The sequence below is a fragment of the Sminthopsis crassicaudata genome, chromosome 5, assembly GCF_048593235.1.
Source record: "Sminthopsis crassicaudata isolate SCR6 chromosome 5, ASM4859323v1, whole genome shotgun sequence".
Classification (NCBI taxonomy): domain Eukaryota; kingdom Metazoa; phylum Chordata; class Mammalia; order Dasyuromorphia; family Dasyuridae; genus Sminthopsis; species Sminthopsis crassicaudata.
The window spans coordinates 24,516,692-24,532,866 of NC_133621.1; the positions used below are offsets into that span (position 1 = coordinate 24,516,692).

Genomic DNA, 16,175 nt, shown 5'->3' on the forward strand with positions numbered 1-16,175 from the left:
TCTTTTCTTTCCAATTGCTTCTAGTCTGCAGCAGCCAGAAGATGAGACTTGCTTTCAAAAAAAGCAGTGCTTCTGAGCACAAGGATGTTCTCCTTTTATAGGAGGTAGCCCCACCCCTTAGGCCCTCTGAGCAAAGGTGTTAATTCCCCTGGCCTGCCATCCTGCAGAGCAACCTGGTAACTCTTCTTGATGGGGGCAGGCTTGAGTACCCTGAGTTCACACCTCTGTCTGCCTCCTTTCAATGGACAGGTTTCACCAAAGAGATCTGTCTTTAAGTGGGAATGTCGAACAATTGTGGAGATTTTTATCAGTGGATTTTCATATCTCATTTTTCAGAGACCCTCTGCAGACAGAAAATGGATCCTTTCCTTTCCCCTTCCACACTCAGTTGTTCCCCAGCAGTTATGGAGACTCATCTTCATTTTCCCCTTGAACTCTCCTTATTGAGAAGCAGAGAATTTGAGATTGAAGGCCCCTGAAGTCATCTAACGCAACTACCACATGAAGGACATCCCCCTTGAGAACATCCCCATCCTACTGATCAGCTAGTCAATTTCTTAGAAAATACAAATCTTTTTTTGTTAATTTTATAATTATAAATTTTTTGAGTGTTCATATGCATGGGTAATTTTTTGCAACATTATCCCTTGTGCTCACTTCTGTTCTGATTTTCCTCCTCCTTACCTCCTCCCCCTCCCTTACATGACAGGCAGGCCCATACATGTTAAATGTGTTACAATATATACTAGATACATATGTGTGTAGAATCGAATTTCTTGTTGCACAGGAAGAATTGGCTTAGAAGGTAAAAATGACCTGGGAAGAAAGACAAAAATGTTTACACTCATTTCCCCGTGTTCCCTCTCTGAATGTAGCTGATTCTGTCTATCATTACTCAACTGGAACTGAATTAGATCTTTTCTTTTTCGAAGATATCCACTTCCATCAGAATCCGTCCTCATACAGTATTGTTGTTGAAGTGTATGATGATCTCCTGGTTCTGGGCATTTCACTCAGCATCAGTTCATGTAAGCCTCTCCAAGAACACAAGACTGTGAAGGAGGCAATAAAGTTTTTGAACTTTGTCTCTGGCTATTCTCCTGGTAATTATTCTGCTGAAAAGAAGGCTGGTCCAAAAACCTCCAAAAAACCAACCAGAACACTACATTTGGGCAATGAATGTGGAGCTAAGGATTTATACTCAGCTGTCCAGTATGACCGGTTCCTGAGTTCAGTGGAAAAGTCCCTGTGACCCAGATATCAGGGTGAGTACAAAAATAGATAAGAAGGAAACTGTGAAGGGCTAAAATAGTGTTTCAGATGAAATGGTACAAATGTTTAGAAAGCAGACTTCTCCACCTCAAAGAAACTGTTTGGAAAGCATACTCTGATGGTAACTTGGAAGGGATTCATTGAACTCTCTGAAACATTGAAATACACACCTCCTTGATTCTCTAAGGAAGGATAATTAGAACCAGACAAGTGGAAACTCTTGGAGAGCAATTCATTGAATATTGCAATGATAAAGGTCCTGATTCAATTTCTAAAGCAACCTTTTATACATATACAATTGGCTTTAAGGAATTATATAGGCATTACAATAAGGAAAAAGAAAGAACAGGAGGAAGAGGTTACTGGCAAAACACTTGAAAAGCATGGAGAAGTAGACAAGAAAGGAGTTAAGTACAAGGCTGATGAAATTAACTATTATGGTTCTTCACAGCTGAAGTCATTAGGGAATCCCCCATCTCATGACCCTCCTCCCTCAATTGGCCCTTCATGGGAAGAGGAAGTGGGAGGAGGAGGAGGGGCAGTTACACCATCAGCACCACCCATGCAACAGCTCTATGAAATTATTACAATAGTCTCTAGTTAAAGCTAAAGAGGAAGGGCAGGATATATCTGATTTAAAAATAAATGGACACCATGTTCTTCAAGAGTTTGACTCTTCAGGTCAAGAAAGGAGAAGATACCTGCCTTTGGATCTGGAAATAATCAAAGATTTGAAAAAGCATTCCACTGTTTATGGGGCTACATCTTTGTAGAAAGAAGGCCTTTACCAGATTCATTGCATGTAAAAATTTTCCCCAGTTTTCTGCTATCCTTCTTATCTTGCCAGATTTGGTCTTCCTTGGATAAAATTGTTTAACTTAATAAAATGACAATTATCCATTTATGTAAGGAACTTCTAGGAGAAGTGTGTTGGATTTCTAGTTAAATGTAAATTCTCAGAAAAATAATTATTTCAAAATCCATTCAGCAAATTATTTAACATCGCTGTCTTGTTTAACTACTGGGGTCTATAACTTTCTTAAAATACCTAAAGTGGGATTATCTTGGATAACCTTGGATCCATAGGCAGATTCATTCCTTTCCCTTTTCCTGACCCTGTAAGGAGGCAGAACTCTGTACAATAAGCAAGGATTTTTACAAGGTGCTAACTCAGTGGAATTGATGAGGTAATGCCTACTTAGTTTGCCATCATGATTGATTGTTCTTTACTTCAGTATGATTGATTTAACCTTACAACAAATTATGGTCCCCTACTCATATAATGATTGGTAACTCCAGTATACTGGAATGATTTCTTTGCAATAGTGGATGTATTTAAGAGGGCATATTCAGACCTAGAGGGGACTTGAAAAGGCTAAGGAAGACAGAGGACTGAGGCTGGAGAACAAGCTCCCAGCCTCAGGGAGATATCAAGACAGAGACAATGGTGGTTTTCCTCTTGCCTCCCCCAAAGGAACTGAGACACATTCTGGAGCACTTCCAGAAAGCAAGCCCGGGTCCCAGGCAAGGACACAGGATTGTGAAGGAGGCAATAAAAGACTGGATTTTGTCTCTGTCTATTCTCCTCCTGATTATTCTACTGAAAGGAAGGCTGGGCCAAAATTGCCAAAAAACCAACCAGAACACTACATTTTGGCGTTCAATGTAGAGCTTAGAATTTACACTCAGCAGTCCAGACTGACAGGATCCTGAATTCAGTGGAAAAGTCCCTGTAGCCCAGAAATCAGAGTGAATACAAAAAGGAACCGATTAAGGGCTAAACTAGTGTTTCAACTGAAATGGTACAAATGCAGCCTTCTGCACCTCGAGGAAAGTGTTTAAAAAGCATACTCTGATGGTAAGTCGGAAAGAGATCATTGAACTCTTCAAAACAATAAAATGCACACCTCCTTTGTTCTCTAAGGAACATTAATTAGAATTAATAGAATTGGAAACTAGTAGGAGTGCAATTAATTGAAAATTGCAAGGATAATGGTCCTAATTCAATTACTAAAGGAACATTCTATATATGTACTTTAATACAATTGGCTTCAAGGAATTATGTAAGTATTACAATAAGGAAAAAGAAAGAACAGGAGGGAGAGGGTACTGATAAACAGTTGAAAAGCATGAAGACATAGACAAGAAAGGAGTTAAATACAAGCTGATGAAACTAAGGAGTGTGGTGCTTCACAGCTGGAGCCATTAGGGAATTCCCCATCTCATGACCCTCCCCCCTCAATTGGCCCTTCATGGGTAGAGGAAGGAGGAGGAAAAGGAGGGGCAGTTACACCATCAGCACCACCCATGCAACAGCTTTTGTCTACCTCGATGAAATTATTACAAAAGTCTCTAGTTAAAGCTTAAGAGGAAGGGCAGGGCATATCTGATTTAAAAATTAATGAACATCAGTTTCTTCAGGAGTTTGACTCTTCAGGTCAAGAAAGGAGAAGATACACGCCTTTGGATCTGGAAATAATCAAAGATTTGAAAAAGCATTGAACTATTTATGGGGCTACATCATCGTATGTAAAACGGATATTAGAGAATTTGGCACTAGTGATTTGAAATCTATAACAAGGACAAGTAGAAAATCTGGACAAAACTGATTGGGGCTTGCAGAGTATAGTGAATTATGCAGAAAAAAAGCCCAAAGCAATAAACAAACTGGAGTTAATATACAAATCACCTTTGACCAACTACCAGGTAAAAATCAATTTGCAGATGCTTTAGCTCAGATTAATTATCCTTTGAAAGCATAAGTCAATTTTTTATAGAAATAAGGTCTTTATCAGATTCGTTGCATGTAAAAATTTCCCCCAATTTTCTGCTGTCCTTCTTATCTTGGCAACACTGGTCTTGTTTGGAGAAAGTTGTTTAATATAATGAAAAATCATAATGATTATAATGAAAATCATCTGTTTATGCAAGGAACTTCTAAGAGAAATTGGTTAGATTTCTACTTAACTACAAATTCTCAGAAAATAATTACTTCAAAATCCATTCAGCAAATTATTTAACATCACTGTCTTTTTTAACTACTATGGTCTATAGCTTTCTTAAAATACCTAAAGTGGGATTTTCAAAGTCTGTAATTTTCCTTTTTCTATTTTTTTTTAATTTATGCCCTCTGCACAGTCCTGGATGTATGAAACCCCATTTTCCGAATTCATCTGCATGTGACAAGAAAGCATGCCATGAAAATACCTACTTTAATTCTTCTTTTAAACATGAAGCTTCAGATAAAATGTAATGTGATTGAGTAATCTGAGAGAAAAAGACTGTGGGGAGTGACTACAATTCATATAGTTTCTCAAATTTCAATTATGAAATTGAATTGTATTTCCGCTAATGAGGAACAATGTCTGTTTGTCCTATGTGTCTGTGCCATCATCATGTTTCCTTAAAAGTAACTTCTTTCCTTGCTCAGACCAAGCCATAGAAAATTGGTTTATTAATGCAAGCACAAAAAGGACCTTTTCTGACATTGGCTTTCCTACTCCCCCAGTATTCCAACTATTGGATTTTTGAATAAACTCCCATCCCAGTTGGAGGTCTCGGGAAATGCTTCTTTTTATTGTATCCAAACAGTAAGCTAGGTTATGATCTGAAACCCTCAAGAGTATATTTTCCCGCTGGTGTCACATTCCCCCGAATTAAGATTGTTTATACCCCTGACACCGAGAAAATTCCTCAGTAGGAAGAGCCAGGCCAGCACAAGAACAGTAGAGGGCTTTACTAAAGGAGATCCCCTTTTGGCCTTTCCAACTCTCTACAGAGAGGTTAGCTTTCATGTCCCCCTCACTGTGGCTAAGGCACTTAAAATTCATTGATTATCTCCACTCTGTCTGACAGAATCTATCTTCAAAGATACTGGGGGAAATGATATTCTTTTTAAACCCACTTCCCATGAATGAGAACTCTGCTCTTCCCATTGCTCTCTCAAGCTTTCCCTGCCCTACCCTGTGGACTCCTGTCAGTGAAGGATAGAAAAGTTTTTGTAAGTGTTGGAAAAAACATGATCATCAGGTGTTACCCTCTTTACCCAATGGCAAACACTTTATGAACACATTGACAAATGGATCCTTGGCCCCCCAAGCAATCCCTTTATTGCTACAAATGATACTGTTCCTAAGCTCTATTGGGGGAAGATTTGTTTTCTCCTAGGTTTATGATCTTCAAATGACCAGCTCTATATTATTAACCAGCTTCACGAATCTTTCTCTGAATTCACTGGATAACTTACTTCCATTACCTCCTAGCCCATTGCTGCAAAATCCATTACTGGCAGGAAGTAGTTTCAGAATATGAGATCATGACTCCATATCCCAAAGGACCCTGGGCCCCACTTCATTGGAGGGACACTGATTATTGGAGTCAACAGACACTAGCAAAATAACACCCAGGATCTGAAGAGGATCCTAGTAATGTGCATACCAAATTTGTGCTCATCGCTGCTATTGTACATTAATAAATTAAATTGTATCACTATGATTTCACCAAACTTTGGATTTGGTTCATCTGTGTAATACTCCACCATCAAAAATAATTGTAGTCCACTCTAGTTTCTGTCCATAATTTAACACGTGTCCCATGATTTTAATGTTGGTCTGATAGACCCCCTTTTGTCTAGGAATTCCCAAACTATTTTTCCAAAGATTTCTTTTACAAATTAAGAGGGGAAATGATGAGTTCCTCAATGATGTATTAGACAGAGATAAACAAGAATTGTTCCCTGAGGGAATCAAGGAGTAGCCAATGATAGGGATCCATTTAGTTCCATAGTCTCAGCTTTTAGGGAAGTGAGCTGTAGAGGGCTGTAACTCTGAAAAGCTGTACTCAAGATACTGTCAGCAGGGTGCTTATACTTAAGCACCTACTCAGTGTGATTAGTGAGAAACTGATTCTCTAATTAAACATATACTTATTGTGACATAGTGATAAAATGGCTTTCCTAACAGCTAATGCATGTTCCATTTGCTATAAGGATGTAATGGTCCTGATGTATTTGAGGGCTGACACACACAGACCCAGAGAAGATTCGGGACTCCATCTTTGACCAGCCTTATGGTGACTCTCATGACTTCATCACTGTTCCACCCAAGGATCAAAGCCAGTCCTAAGACCTTCTAGAGAGCTAGCCTTATAATTGGTAGCTTGAAGGAGATCATTGAACTCTTAAATATATTAGAGTGCATGTCTCACTGGCTCTCTAAGAAAAAAAAGAGCCAGATATCTAGAAACTAGTAGGAGAGCAACTAATTGACCATTATGAAACTATGAGTCCCGATTAAATTCCTGAGGAAACATTCCTATGTACATTAAAATAAAATGGGATTTAAAGAATCTGAAAAATTCTAAAAAATGTAAAAAGGAAAGGTTTTAAGGAGAATAGCAAGACAAGAAAATATGAGGAGGAAGAAGAGGAGGGGGATGTTACTAACAAGCAACAGAAAGACATGGAGAGCTAGAACTGAAGTACTATACAGATAAGCTTAAAGAGTGTGCTGCTTCTCACTTTCACAGTTCAGGTACACCCCAGCAAGGGCCAATACCGCATTCCACATCTCCTTACCTCCCCTTTCAATTACTCCTCCCTAAATGCAAGGACTATGACACAATTACAAAAGGCACTTCTTAAAACTAAAGAGGAAGGGCATGATGCATCTTATTTAAGCATAGAAGGATACCCTGTGATTGAAGAGTTTAACTCTTCAGCTCAAAAAAAAAAAGTAGATATATTCCTTTTAATCTGGAAATTATCAAAGATCTGAAAAAGGCTTGCACTCTTTATAGGTCTACATTGTCTTATGTGGTCTTTAACTTGGTATTAGAGCGTATCGCTTTTGAAATTTTAACCCCTAATGAATGGAAATCAATAGCAAGTACATGTTTAGAACCTTGACAAAACTTATTGTGGCTTTTTGAGTTTAGTGAACTATGAAGAATACAAACAAAAGGAATTAAATAGACAATTTGGAGTTAATATATCAATCTCTTTGACCAACTAGCAGGTTAATTCCAATATGCAGACATTTAAAACAGATGAATTACTCTTTGACAGCCTATGAACAAATTGCTTCTGCTGCCATCAAAACATGAGGCACTGTCCAAGTAAGACAAGATAGACAAGAAGCCTTCACGAAAATAGCCCAAGGTCCACATGAACCCTTTGCTGATTTTGTGAGATGTCTGCAGACAGCTATCATAAGATTTATTGGTGAAAATGCAGTAACAAAAATTATGATGATAATTCGCAAAACAAAAATGCTCGTGAAATTTGTAGAAGGGTTTATATATATATATATATATATATATATATATATATATATATATATATATATATATATATATATATATTTATATATATATATATATGTTTAAAATCATCTTCCAAATATCAGACTCAAGAGAAGCAGAAAAAGGTAAAAAGAACTCTTCAGAACTGTATTTCAGTTATGGCTATACATAAGGAATACATGTATAATTTGATGTTACTGATAAAAAGAGAAGCAGAAATAGAAATGGGATAGTATCAGAAAAAGGGAAAAGAGAAGATAAAAAAGGAAACTGCATCCCACAAATAGGCAAAGGAAACCTATCATATGTGAGGGAATTACAGATTTGGCTCAAATAGAAAATAATTGACATATTTGGTTTACAGAGAAACATCTCTCACCTCATTAAAGAGTGGGAGAGGAAAATGAAAAGGAAAAGAGTCATCAAGGAAAAGTAAAAGAAATGGATTCAAAGGGGATGGGAGTGATTCTAAAGAGGAGAGCTGTGTGAGGCAGGTGATGACCATGAGTTTAATACTGGGGAAGGTTGGAAATGGAGGTAAGAAAATAAAAGAATAAGCTTGGAATAATAAATGGCAGGAAATACAAAATTAGTAATTTTAATGGTCACTGTGAATGGGATGAACTCTCTCATAAACGGAGGCGGATAGCAGACTCAATCAAAAGCCAGAACCCTACAATATGTTCTTCATTTGAAACACATTTAAGGCAGGGAGCTACATACAGAGCAAAGGAAAAAGCCTGGAGAAGAATCTATTATGCTTCAGGTGAAGTCAAAAAAGCAAGGGTAGCCATCCTTACCTCAGATCAAGCAAAAGCAAAAAGTGATCAATTTAAAAGAGATAAGGAAGGAAAGTATACTTTGCTAAAGGGTAGCATAGACAATGAAGCAATATCAATAGCAATCATATATGCACAAAGTGGTATAGCATCTGCTTTCCTAAAAAAAAAAAAGTTAAGAGAGACGCAAAAAGAAATAGAAAACAAAATTATAATAGTGGGAGATCTCAACTTTGCACTCTCAGAATTAGATGAATCACAACACAAAACAAACAAGAAATAAGTTAAAGTGGTAAATAGAATAGTAGAAATGTGAGGTATGATAGATCTTTGGAGAAAACTGAATAGAAACAGAAAGGTGTACACTTCCTTCCTAGCAGTTCATGGAACCTACACAAAAATTGTCCATATATTAGGACATAGAAACCTCAAAATTAAATACAGAAGGCAGAAATAATAAATGAATTCTTTTCAGATCATGATGCAACAAAAACTACATTCAACAAAAAACTAGGGTTGAATATACCAAAGAGTAATTGGAAAATAAATAATCTCATCCAAAAGAATAATTGGGTGAAACATCAATCATAGACACAATTAATAATTTCACCCAAGAAAATGACAAGAATGAGACATCATAAACAAGTTGTGGGATGCAGCCAAAGCTATAATAAGGGGAAATTTTATATCTTTAGAGGCTTACTTGAATAAAATAGAAAAAGAGAAAATCAATGAATTGGGCTTGAACCTTAAAAAGCTAGAGAAAGGCCAAATTTAAAACCCCAATAAAACTTGAAATTCTAAAATCAAAAGGAAAAAGTGATAAAACTGAAAGTTAAAAAAAAAAAACTACAAATAAAACTAAGCTCTTAAATAGACAGAGAGAATATAGTAAAGATGACAATATTTCCTAAACTAATTTATTTAGTTAGTGCTATACCAATCAGACTCCCAAGAAACTATTTTAATGACCTAGAAAAAATAACAACAAAGTTCATATGGAAGAACAAAAGGTCAAGAATTTCAAGGAAATTAATAAAAAAAAATCAAATGAAGGTGGCTTAGCTGTACCAGATCTAAAACTATATTATAAAGCAGGCAGTCACCAAAACCATTTGGTATTGGCTAAGAAATAGACTAGTTGATCACTGGAATAGGTTAGGTTCACAGGACAAAATAGTGTACAACTATATCAATCAACTGTTTGACAAACCCAAAGATCCCAGCTTTGGGGATAAAAATTCATTATTTGACAAAAACTGCTGGGAAAACTGGAAATGAGTATGGAAGAAATTAGATATGGACACACACGTAACTCTTTATATCAGGGTAAGATAAAAATGGGTCCATGATTTAGGCATAAAGGATGAGATCGTATATAAATTAGAGGAACATAGGATAGTTTACCTCTCAGACTTGTGGAGGAGGAACGAATTTGTGACCAAAGGAGAACCAGACATCATTATTGATCACAAAAAAAAAATTTTATTATATCAAGTTAAAATGCTCTTGTACAAACAAAACTAATGCAAACAAGATTAGAAGGGAAGTAACAAACTGGGAAAATATTTTTAAAGTTAAAAGTTCTGATAAAGGCCTCATTTCCAAAATAGATAGAGAACTGACTCTAAATTATGGAAAATCAAATGGTCAAAGGATATAAACAGACAATTTTCAGAAAATGAAACTGAAACTATTCCCACTCATATGAAAGAGTATTCCAAATCACTATTGATCAGAGAAATGCAAATTAAGGCAACTCTTAGATACCACTACACACCTGTCAGATTGGCTAAAATGAAAGGAAAAAAATAATGATGAATATTGGAGGAGTTGTGGGAAAACTTGGGACACTGATACACTGTCAGTGGAGTTGTGAATACCTCCAGCCATTCTGGAGAGCAATTTGGAACTATGCTCAAAAAGTTATCACACTGTGTAGATCCTTTGACCCAGCAGTGTTTCTACTGGGCTTATATCCCAAAGAAATACTAAAGATGGGAAAGGGACCTGTATGTGCCAAAATGTTTGTGGCAGCCCTATTTGTAGTGGCTAGAAACTGGAAAATGAATGTCCATCAATTGGAGAATGATTTGGTAAAATGTGGTATTTGAAGATTGTGAAATATTATTGTTCTGTAAGAAATAACCAGCAGGATGAATAGAGAGTGGCTTGGAGAGGCTTACATGAACTGATGCTGAGTGAAATGGCCAGAACCAGGACATCATCATACACTTCAACAACAATGCTGTATGAGGATAACTTTGAAAAAGAAAACATCTAATTCAGTTCCAGTTGAGTAATGACAGACAGAATCAGCTACACTCAGAGAAGGAACACGGGGAAATGAGTGTAAACTGTTTACATTTTTGTCTTTCTTCCCAGGTCAATTTTACCTTCTGAAGGCAATTCTTCCTGTGCAACAAGAAATTCGATTCTACACACATATGTATCTAGTATATACTCTAACACATTTAACATGTATGGGACTGTCTGTCATGTAAGGGAAGGGGAGGAGGTAAGGAGGGAGAAAATCAGAACAGAAGTGAGTACAAGGGATAATGTTGCAAAAAATTACCCGGGCATATGAACTCTCAAAAAAAATTATAATTATAAAATTAATAAAAAAAAAGATTTGGTATTTTCTAAGAAATTGACTAGCTGATCAGTAGGATGGGGATGTTCTCAAGGGGGATGTCCTTCATGTGGTAGTTGCGTTAGATGACTTCAGGGGCCTTCAATCTCAAATTCTCTGCTTCTCAATAAGGAGAGTTCAAGGGGAAAATGAAGATGAGTCTCCATAACTGCTGGGGAGCGACTGAGTGTGGAAGGGGAAAGGAAAGGAGCCATTTTCTCTGCAGAGAGTCTCTGAAAAATGAGATTTGAAAATCCACTGATAAAAATCTCCACAATTGTTCGACATTCCCACTTAAAGACAGATCTCTTTGGTGAAACCTGTCCATTGAAAGGAGGCAGACAGAGGTGTGAACTCAGGGTACTCAAGCCTGCCCCCATCAAGAAGAGTTACCAGGTTGCTCTGCAGGATGGCAGGCCAGGGGAATTAACACCTTTGCTCAGAGGGCCTAAGGGGTGGGGCTACCTCCTATAAAAGGAGAACATCCTTGTTCTCAGAAGCACTACTTTTTTTGAAGGTAAGTCTCATCGTCTGGCTGCTGCAGACTAGAAGCAATTGGAAAGAAAAGAATGGCTGCCCCTGGGAAACTTCTGAAGGAGCTGCAGAGTGAGATCACCTGTAGCATCTGCAGGTGCTACTTCTGTGAGCCTGTCACCATCGGATGTGGGCACAGTTTCTGTCAAGCTTGTCTCTCCTCCAGCTGGAGAGGGAAAACTTCAGCTTTCACCTGTCCCGAATGCAGACAAGCTTCCCAGGACGGGGAGATCCCCTTAGTGAACAGGCGCCTAGCACAATTGACTGAGCTGGGCAAAGAAATCAGCTTCAAGCTTATGCAGAGCACTCAAGCACAGAGCCAGTGTGTCCGTCACCAGAAACCCTTCAAGCTATTCTGTGAAGAGGACCAGACAGCACTGTGTGTGACATGTGGTGAAAGCCCAGAGCATGGGGCTCACAAGATCTCCCCAGTACAAGAGGCTGCTCACAAATACAGGAGGGAGCTCCAGCACATTCGGAGTCTTTTGGGGAATCATCTGGAGGAAGATGAGCAACTTCTTGCCCAGGAGGAGAAACCCGCTGTTGACTGGAGCAATTTGTTTTCAAGTGAATACTCCAAAATATACACTTTACTTTTGAATGAAGAGAAGTCCCTAGGAGTCCCTGAAAGGATAAGGCAAGAGCACAAGGCCAACCAGGACAGACTATCCCAGCACCTGCAAACCCTTCAGGACTTCATGCTAGAGCTGCAGGCTCTAGCTCACCAACCCAATGTGGATCTGCTCCAGGATTCCAAGCACCTACTGAGAAGTATCGATGCTGTTTTGTCTCAAAGGGCCAAAGCTGTCACCCCAGAACTGATAGAACATCCCATCCCTGGCCTGATGGAGATTCTCAAGAGATTGCAAGTGGAACTCACCCTGGACCCCACATCAGCTGATTCCTGTGTTTCCGTTTCTGGGGATCTCAAGAGTGCCAAGGCTGCAGAGGACTGGCCAGAGGAGACTAAGCCTCCTGAGGACTTTCCTCTTCATTATGTCTCTGCTGAGCAGGCCTTCAGCTCAGGCAGTCTGTACTGGGAGGTGGATGTGGCTCAACTACCTCAGTGGGTCCTGGGGATCTACACCCCCTCCCTGAGGAGTAGGAGGCGGAGGGGGAAGAAAGTGACCTGTACATCTCTGTTCCTGCTTCAGTGTGTCAAGAAGGAAGAAGATTACTATTTACGAACCTATCCTGGGCCATTGAACCATCGAGTGAAAAGCCCTTTCCCTCGCATTGGGGTGTACCTGCAATATTCCTCTGGCACTCTGGGCTTTTACAACGTTTTCCAGCGTTCCCTTATTTATAAATTCTATTCTATTCCCTTCACAACCCCTGTCAAGCCCATCTTTTGCCCTGGCCCCCCACTTCCAGGGACAAAGCCTGGTCCCATGACTCTCTGTCCAGTGGACTCCCATCTTTGTTCCTGCTGTCATTCATCTCAATAAACATTCTATAAGCAGGACTTCTCAACCCACCACTCTGCTCCCTGACCTTTCCCGGCAAAAGAATAAACATCACCTGTACTTCATGAAGAAGGGACTTCCTAGTCAGTAAAAGGACAATAGTCTTCCACCCAGTAAGCTGAAGGACATCATTCCACAGTGTTCTGGCCTCTTGTCCTCCATGGATCTGTCTGTTTATGAGTTTTCACAATCAATTGATTCTGTTGGAGGAGGTATGAAAACCTCACAAGAAGGGTATGGATTGCATACATTTATGTTTTGTTTTGTTCCTAGGATTTAGCAAAACCTGTTTTCAAATCCTGTTCCCCTTGAATTACAATAAACAATTCTTAACAATAAAGATGACATAAATGCTAACATTTACTTTTCTCCTGTGTATTTTTTGTTTTTATTCACTCTATCCCGTTGTGCCCAACTGATTCCCCATTTGAAGTCTGCTTGGAAAAGAGAGTGTAATGCTTTCCTGTTGACCATTTCCTTCTCCAATTCTTTGTAGAAATAGGGTTTTTATCAGAATCTTTGCATGCATCTCATGACCCTTCCCCCTCAATTGGTATTTCATGGATTGAGGAAATAGGAAGAGAAGGAGGGTCAGTTACACCATCAGCACCACCCATGCAACAGCTTTGTCTACCAAACTCTCTAGTTAAAGCTAAAGAGGAAGGGCAGGATATATCTGATTTAAAAATTAATGAACACCATGTTATTCGAGAGTTTGACTCTTCAGGTCAAGAAAGGAAAAGATACACGCCTTTGGATCTGGAAATAATCAAAGATTTGAAAAAGCATTGAACTGTTTATGGGGCTACATCATCGTATGTAAAATGGATATTAGAGAATTTGGCACTAGTGATTTGAAATCTTTAACAATGACACGTTTAAAACCTTGGCAAAACTGATTGTGGCTTTCAGAGTATAGTGAAATGAGTGTAAATTGTTAGCACTACTGTATCTACCCAGGTTACTTATACCTTCAGAATCGAATACTTAATGTGCAATAAGAAAATTGGATTTACACAAATATATTGTATCTAGGTTATACTGCAAGACATATAAAATGTATGGGATTGCCTGTCATCTCTGGGAGGGAGTAGAAGGAAGGAGGGGATAATTTGGAAAATTAATACAAGGGATAATGTTATAAAAAATTACTCATGCATATATACTGTCAAAAATTTTATAATTATAAAATAAAAAAAATATTGGCTCTTATATGCTAATTTTTTAATTAAATTCAGATTTTGGTTCTGAAACGCTGAAAGTTCATTGAATATCTGTTTTTATTCATTTAAAATTGCAGATAATTTCGCTGGATTTTGATCTTAGGCCTAGTTCTTTTGCTTGTCTATAGATATGATTCCAAGACTGGCATTTAGCTGCTGCTAAGTCTTGTACAATTTTAATTGTAGCTCTAGTATATTTAAATGTTTTTTTCCTTCTTTCTTGCAAAATTTTCTCTTTGATCTGGGGGTTTCAAAGTCTGGCAATAATATTCCTCTGTGTTTTCTACAATGGATCTTTTGAGGTGGTGATCAGTAGATTTTTTTTCTATTTCTACTGTCCCCTCATGCTCTATCATTCCGGGACAATTTTCTAGGATTTTTTCCTGCATTATTATGTCAAGGTTCTCTTTTTGGTTACAATTTTCTGACAGTCAGTCCAATAATTTTCTCTTCTTGATCTATTCTCCAGTTCTGTTGTTTTTTCTTATGTGATGTTTCACATTCTGTTCTTTTTTCTCATTTTTTATAATCTGCTTTGTTATTTCTTGTTCTCTCATAGCTTCACTGACTTCCCTTTGTTCAATTCTAATTTTCAAGTAGTCATTTTCATCTTTGAGACTCTGTGTCTCCTTTTCTAATTGGGTAACTTTTTTTTTTTCATAACCTTTTTGTTTTTCTTGGATGAGTATTTTTTTCTTTAGTTTTTCTTCAAGATTTCTCATTAGCTTTTTGAATTTTTTTTAAGTTCTTCTATAAATTCTCTGGGTAGGGAGTGCTTTCACATTACTCTTTGGGGTAGAAACTTTTTTTTAAAATAATATTTTATTTCTCATTATTAATTATTAAATATTATTTTATAATAATTATCATTTTATTATTTATCATTTTTTATTAAAATTTCCTCTTCTGAATTTGAATACCAGTCATCTCTGTTCCCATAATATGTTTCAATGGTAAAGGTTCTTTCTTCTTTGCTAATTCATTTTTTAATAAAAGTCTTAGTGTAAGCAGCTATAATCATAAGGTTCAGGGTTGGTGCCTCAAGCTTCTTTCCATTTCTCCACTCTTACCAGGAACCTCTAACCAAGCTACCAAAATCAGCAGAACCCCTGCCCAGCTGCTTCTGCATTCTCTAAGTACTGGTTCCTTTTTTCCCAGTGCCCCATATCAGCCACACAACTGGGACTGGTGTTCCCAATCCAAGGTTCACTCTGTCTCAATGGATTCAAACACTGACATAACACATATTCTCAGAGATGAAAGTTTCTGTGATTCTTGCTAAAGTTCCAGCCACATTTAGGTAACCCAAGGGATCCCCACTTCATGTTTCCATGAAGCTTTCCTGGAGGTATTTGTACTTCAGACAAGTGAATCAGGGTCTTTACCCAGAGACCAAATTTTATTGCATTGTATCAGGAGGATTCCTGTTTTGCCCCAAGCCTTCTTAGTTTTTCTCCAGTCTATGTTCACCCTAAGTCACAAATTTGTTTTATTCGTGAGAGAAATCAGGAGAGCATGAAATTTACCAGCCTACTCTACCATCTACCAGAATCATCCCAAAGCTCAGTGAATTTTCAAATCTGAGTTGTGCACTGAATTGCTGTAGGTAGAAGGGGATTGAAAAAGAAGCAAAAAAGAACTATAGAATACTGGGTTGTTTCACATTTTAAGAATTACAACACATTTTTTTCAAACATTTTATTTTTTCACATTGATTGTAAAAAAAAAAATCACATTTTGGTATTTGTGATTTTTTAAGTTTTGAGTTTCAAATTCTCTCTTCCTCCTCCCTTTTCCCCTCTTCTCCCTCCCCAAGTTCTTATTAGTCATGCATGTACAATCATATAAAACATATTTCCAAATTAGTCAGGTTATTTATTTTTAAAGATAATTCAGCAAACTGAGTAATTAATTTAATTTTGTAATTATAAACCACCAGATAAAACCTTAGTAGGTTTTCACACTT

The 16,175-nt window shown here is 37.7% G+C and overlaps 1 protein-coding gene across 1 annotated transcript; it reads left to right on the forward strand.

Annotated features, from left to right (window-relative positions):
• The first annotated feature begins 11,555 nt into the window (after positions 1-11,555).
• LOC141543796 (tripartite motif-containing protein 43-like) lies at positions 11,556-12,968 on the forward strand. The gene has a single exon (XM_074269520.1). It carries the CDS (start codon positions 11,556-11,558, stop codon positions 12,966-12,968), a length of 1,413 nt encoding a protein of 470 aa, XP_074125621.1.
• Positions 12,969-16,175: the final 3,207 nt, after the last annotated feature.

Coding starts and splice junctions, on each gene's coding strand:
- LOC141543796 (XM_074269520.1), top strand. CDS start 11,556: ATGGCTGCCCCTGGGAAACTTCTGAAGGAGCTGCAGAGTGAGATCACC.